The sequence below is a fragment of the Aythya marila genome (assembly GCF_965140915.1).
Source record: "Aythya marila genome assembly, chromosome: 11".
In the NCBI taxonomy this organism is placed as follows: Eukaryota; Metazoa; Chordata; class Aves; order Anseriformes; family Anatidae; genus Aythya; species Aythya marila.
The window spans coordinates 14,006,992-14,013,274 of record NC_139052.1 but is presented as its reverse complement, the minus strand read 5'-3'; the positions used below and the strand labels follow the sequence as shown (position 1 = coordinate 14,013,274).

General features: G+C 62.5%; 1 protein-coding gene across 1 annotated transcript; it reads left to right on the top strand.

The window, feature by feature from the left end:
* The first annotated feature begins 3,146 nt into the window (after window positions 1-3,146).
* AEN (apoptosis enhancing nuclease) lies at window positions 3,147-5,632 on the top strand. The gene is made up of 4 exons (XM_082769546.1): window positions 3,147-3,279; window positions 3,588-4,195; window positions 4,472-4,672; window positions 4,941-5,632. The coding sequence occupies exons 2-4, from the start codon at window positions 3,590-3,592 to the stop codon at window positions 5,142-5,144; spliced, it is 1,011 nt and encodes a 336-aa protein (XP_082625672.1). The 5' UTR covers window positions 3,147-3,279; window positions 3,588-3,589; the 3' UTR covers window positions 5,145-5,632.
* The last annotated feature ends 651 nt before the right edge of the window (window positions 5,633-6,283 follow it).

The window sequence follows — 6,283 nt, the reverse complement described above, 5'->3', positions numbered from 1 at the left end:
GGGTGATTTTTGGTGTTGTGTACCCCCTCCAGGAGGAGCTCCTTGAGCAAAGCAAGAGGAAAATGGGAGGTTTCACAGCAGGCAGGTGCTTTTCCAGCCGGGAGCACAGCCAGCAGGGTGGGACTCGGTGTTTTTGGGGAGGAAGGAGGAGGAGGAAGAGTTGGGAGGGTGGAAAAGGGGGGACCCGACCCCGTCCTCGCTGCTGGCACTGGGAGCAGGAAGCCACCAGAGGCCCCCCCAGGAGTGCAGGGGCGGCACCGAGTCCCCAAATAGATCTCATTAACCATGGCAATTAACACGAGCTGGGCCCTCTCTCCGTCTCGCCGCCCCCGCCGGGGCCGTGCGTGCACCCAGCCGCTCCCAGCGCGGCGGGCACAGCCCAGCTTATCGCCGCCGGCAGGAAATTGCCGCGCAGGAACGGCACGTTTCACTTTTAATAAGTTTGGCAATAAAACGTCTCGTCAAGCCAGGCCGCGACAGAGCGATAATTGAAGCCTCGGCGTGGCCGTAATTGCTCGCTGCTCTCCTGGGGGCGAGCCAGGAAGCCGGGAGCGGGGTTAGGGGGGGGAGCATCCCTCTGCCTCCTGCCCTGGGATGAGGAGGGTCTGCCTCGCGTCCCCATCCCGGGCAGCCCGTCCCTGTGTATGGCCAGCCGGGCTCCTTTGTCCCCAGAGGTGTCCCCAAAGCAGTGGCACCCGTTGGGATGTGGCGGAGGAGGAAATCTGCATGGGATGGAGGGGTTGGGGTGCGGGCACGGGGGACAGGAGGTGCCCGAGGGGTGGTGGAGGAGGAGGAGGGCAGTGGGTTTGTGCCTTCTGAGAGGGACTTCCCAGGAGGGACGTGGTCTCCTGGGGGATTTGCACGAGTCAGTGTGGGAAATGCACAGCACCGAGGGCATAAAGCAGGGATGAGGAAAGCTTTCCTTGGCACCCAGCTGCCCGAGACCCTCCGGAGACCCCCAACGAGGTCCTCCTGGGTACCAACTTATCCCCTTTTCCACCCCAATCACCCCATCCTCCCCCGAGACACCTGACCCCGAGCTCCTCTTCCCCACCTGCCGTCCCCACGGGCAGGGGGTGACGTCCCCCCGCGCAGGGACGGGTACAGCCAGCGCTGCGCGGGGCGGTTAATGGGGACGGAGCGGCTGGCAGCAGGAAATGAGGCATTTCGGAGGCACAGCAGGGACGGGCTGCTGCTGCTGGCGGGGGTCCTGGCCAGGCCGGGCGGCTTTGTTTGCCTCAACGCGGCGCTCGGGGGACGTTACCTGGAATTACTGATCCGCATTCGTCACCATGATCGCGCTAATTGGCCACCGCTGCCTCCCAGCGCGGGGACTGGGCTCCTCGCCCTTCCCCAGGGTCCCCGCTCTGAGCAGCACCACAGGGGGCAGGGGACGGGGACGGGGACGGGGATGGGGCTGAGGACGGCTGCATATAGCAGCACCTCGCTTTGCTTCGCCTTTCTCCCACAAAGCTCCCACCCAACACCTCCCTCGCACCCACACGCTGTTTGCAGGCCCTGACCCCGATTCCCGCAGTGCCCCATATTTGCCCCCGTATTTGCCGGTCTTTTTTTGCACCTCTTTCCCAGCACAACCCCCTCGGTGCCCTTTCGTTTCTCCCCCCCCTGCAGAAGCAGCCCCCTTCTGTGCCGTGAGATGTGCCGAGTGCCTGCCGGTGACCCCGAGCTCGGAGCTTAGCGGGATGAGAGGAGCTCACAGCCCTCACGTCGACCCCTTTAAAGCCATTTTGACTTTTTTCCCACTTCCATCCTCGCGCCTGGCATGGAGGAGAAATGTGGGGTTTGGGAAGGAAGCTGTTGGAGCAGAGAGGGATCCAGGGGAGGTGCCAGCAGCCACCTCCATCACCCAGCCCCGAGGGTTTGGGGAGGAAAAACATAATTCGTAGGGTGACTCGAATCTCCTCCTGACCAGGCACAGCAAGCTCCTGAGGGCACGGATGGGGGACACACATCCTGAGTCCCTATATCACGGAGAAGCCGGCGTGGGTCCCAATGGGATCAGGCCAGGCGCCCTGTGGAAGACTAGTGATTTTGTTGTTGTATGGCTCATCCCACAACAAGTCACAGTCTGCCCTAGGGCGCACGGCCGCTGCGGCAAGGAGGCGCACGGGGACGTGGCCGGGGCCCTGCCCAACACTCCTCGCTTCTGATCACCTCGGGCATTGCTTCCGTCAGCCTCCGGAGCAGAGCGACGAGGGGACGGTCTGAAACCCCCTGTGCCACCGTGCCCCGGCCGGAGATGGACATCCTACAGCCAGGACATCCTATAACCAGGACAACCTACAGCCAGGATATCCTATAACCAGGACATCCTACAGCTGGGACATCCTATAGCTGGGATATCCTACAGCCAGGACATCCTACAGCCGGCATATCCTACAGCCAGGACATCCTACAGCTGGGATATCCTATAGCCAAGACATCCTGCAGCTGGAGCACCTTATATATGGGACGCCCAGTAGCCAAGGTGCTCTATACCTGCAGCACCCCATAGCTAGGGCATCCTATAGCTGGGACACCCTACAGCCAGGGACCCCTCATCCCTGGGCCACCCTATAGCTGGGGCACCCTATAGCTAGGGCACCTTATACCCAAGGCATTCTATAGCCAGGATGCCTGATAACCAGGATGCCCTATAGCTAGGGCACCCTATAGCCAGAATGCCTGACAGCCAGGACACCCTATACCCAAGGCATTCTATAGCCAGGATGACTGATAGCCAGGGTGCCCTATAGCCAGAACGCCCTATAGCCAGGACACCCTATAGCCAAGGCATTCTATAGCCAGAATACCCTATAGCCAGAATACCCTATACCTGGTTCACCCTATAAGTGGAACACCCCCTATCTGGATCACCCTATAGGCAGGAAGCCTTACACCTGGGACACCCTATACCTGGGGTGCCCTTATACCCAACTCACCCTATATCTGGGCCATCCTATATCCGGGCCGCCCCATACCTGGGGTGCCCCATACCCAGGTCACCCTACACCCAGAACACCCCATACCCGGGTCACCCTATAACAGGGTCGCCCTATACCCGGGTCGCCCTATAACAGGGTCCCCCTATACCCAGGTCACCCTACACCCAGGGCGCCCGCAGCACCGCCCCGGCGCGCCTGACGTCACCGGCCCCGCCCCCCGCATGCAAATCACCCCTCCCTCTCAGCCAATGGGAGAGCAGCGGGGCGTGGCCAGCGCAGGACTTGCCCGGGCATGTGAGCGCGGCGGCTTCCGGGCCGGACACGTGGGGAGGCGGTGGGTGAGGGGGGGGCTGGGGGGTATGGGGGGGGGGGGCAGGGGGCAGGGGTATGGGGCCGGGCAGTGGGCAGGCAGGGTCCGGGGGGGGGCAGGTTGTTTTGGGGGGGGCAAATTGTTTTTTTGGGGGGCAGTTTTTTTTTTGGGGGGGGCACATTGGGGTCGGTAATGGGGCTGGGGGCTTCGGGCGGTGGCACAAGGGTCGCCACCCCCTGCCCACACGGCCTGTAGGGGATTGGAGGGGGGATTTGGGGTGTGGGGGTGCTGCTGGGCTCTCACTGACCTCCCCTTTTTACCCTCCCCTACAGGCATGCCTCCGGGTAAGGGGCAGATGGTGCCGCTGCCGCCCCCCAGAGCCCCCCCACCCGCACCCAAGGGTGCCCAGGGCCCCCCCGGCAGCAAGAAGCGGAGCCGCAGGCACCAGCGCTACCTGGAGCGCCGGGCGCTGCTGGAGCACAGGGGGCTGCTGAGACCCCCCCGGGGGCTCCCCGAGACCCCCCCGAGCTGCGGGAAGGTGCCCAAGACCCTAAATGGCAGCACCAAGACCCCAAATGGCCCCACCAAATCCCCAAATGGCACCGCCAAGACCCTAAATGGTACCACCAGGTCCCTAAATGGCACCGCCACGTCCCCAAATGGCACCGCCGAGGACGCCACCGGCACCGACACCCCCACGGGGGTGCCCCCCCTGCGCCCCACCAAATACGTGGCCATCGACTGCGAGATGGTGGGCACGGGCCCGCGGGGGCGGCAGAGCGAGCTGGCGCGCTGCAGCGTGGTGGGCTACCACGGGGACGTCATCTACGACAAGTACGTGCGGCCCCAGCTGCCCGTCGTCGACTACCGCACGCGCTGGAGCGGCGTCACCAAGGGGCACCTGAGGAACGCCATCCCCTTCAGGGCCGCCCAGGCCGAGGTGAGCCACAGGGGGGTCCTACGGTGGCCAAAAAATGAGTTTGGGGAGGGTGCGTGGTCATGGTGCATGCTAAGAGGGGAGGGGAAGGGTGATGTGGACTTGCACAGCAAAACCAGTTTAATTTATAGGAAGGATTCACCAGGCCCAGGACTGCTCGGCTCTGGGATCCCAAAACACTCCAAGTGAAGGAACTGAACCGATCCCAATTATATTTTATACCTGTGTTTTATACCTGACTGAGGTTTTGTGTGTTTAACCCCCCCGTGACGCTACCAGATCCTGAAGATCTTGAAAGACAAGATCGTGGTGGGACACGCCATCCACAATGACTTCCAGGCCCTGAAGTACGTCCACCCCAAAGACAGGACCCGAGACACCAGCCGGATCCCGCTGCTGAACCAGAAGGCAGGGCTGCCCCTCAGGGCCAGCGCCTCACTCAAGAGCCTGGCCAAGCACCTGCTGCACAAGAAGATCCAGGTGAGCTGCGGACACCTCGCTGCGGGGTGGGGCTCCCATTTGGGTCCCCATTCGGGCTCCTGAGTTTCTTTTCCCACACCTTTGTGGGGTCTGGGAGATGGAGACCCTCTGTGCTCATCCCGCGTGCCCTCCAGAAGGAGAAGAGAGACCTCTCCTCGACATCGAGCCTCTTCCACCCCCAAAAAACCCCAGCGCTGGTCCTACAAGCACGCGAACAGTGGGATTTCCGCCCTCCCTTTCTTCTAACCACCTTCTCCCCTTGGCTCAGGTGGGCTCCAGAGGCCACTCGTCGGTGGAGGACGCCCAGACGGCCATGGAGCTCTACCGCCTGGTGGAGGTGCAGTGGGAGACGGAGCTGGCCCGCAGCCAGCCCGCCCGGCCCCCCAGCCCCCCCACAGACCCCAGTACGGACAGCGACCAGTACCTGGACGACCAGTACTGGCCCACGGACCTGACTGCGGGCAGCCCGTGACGGGGCCGGCGTCTCATCCGCCTGGTTTGGGACCTGGCGCCCTCAGCTCGTGGGCACGGAGGCAGCCATTCACCCCCTTCCCCAGGGGGGAAATCTCCCCCAAAAATGGGATCCGTGGGGACCAGCCGGGAGGGGCACCCGTGGGTGCGTGGCTGTGGAGTGGGGCTGGCGGGGTGCCTCTGGTGCTCTCCGAGGGGATGCTCTGCGTGGAGGGTGGTGGTGTGTCCTGCTGCTGGTCGGAGGATGGAGGTTTGGGGGCTCTCCGCACCGTGGTGAGGGTCTCAGCCCCGGGACAGCAGCTGGAAGCTGCTCTGCTGCCACCTGGCCACCCAGGGCTGGGGGCAGGAGTAGTTTCCTCCCCGTTTTCTTTGCACAGCAAATCCTGGCAAGAGAGTCCAGGTCTAATCTGTGTCCCTAAACCCTGTTGGAAACAGCTTAGGATGCACTTTGTATTTGTCAACTTCTGAATTAAAAATCATTATTGCAAAAACCTGGATGCCTTTGCTTTTTCCATGTTGTTTTTTTTTTTTTTTTGAGTCCCTTGTCACGGGAGGGGTGTGGGTGTCCTGCAGCGGTGCTGGCAGCAGGGAAGCTGCACCCCTGGGTGCAGGGTGGGTGCTGCTGGGGGCAGCATTTTCATTTTCCAGAATGAAACGTGGCCGTGGGGGGCTGGCTCAGCCCCGCTTCCCTGCGGCTCCCTGCGTCAGTCACCTGCGGTCAGGACACTCTTAAGAGCGATTCAGAGGAAAAAGGGGGAAAAAAAAAAACACCTATTGTGGCTCTGAAGGCTCATCCCAGCCTGGGGAAGTGCTGTGCCTGCAGGAAAACCTGCGTGTGGCTGGCAGCTTGCTACCTGAGCACAAAAAGATGGATTTTATGGGAAGGGTGCGGGGTCCCCAGGAGCACCCCAGCCTTTGGTGCAAGAAGGGAGGCTGCGGGATGGCACCGTGGGGTTTCCAGGAGCCTGGCCGTGCAAAAAGCAGGCACGGGGGCCAGTGTTCAAGCAAAATCCGTGGAGCACAGCAGGGCTGGGAGGCTGCTCCAGCCCCAGCCTGGGGAAGCAGGCGAGGAGCCGGTGACGCAGCGCACCTGACGCACGCATCGCTGCAATAACACCAGGCGGCCTGCGCTCCCCTTAA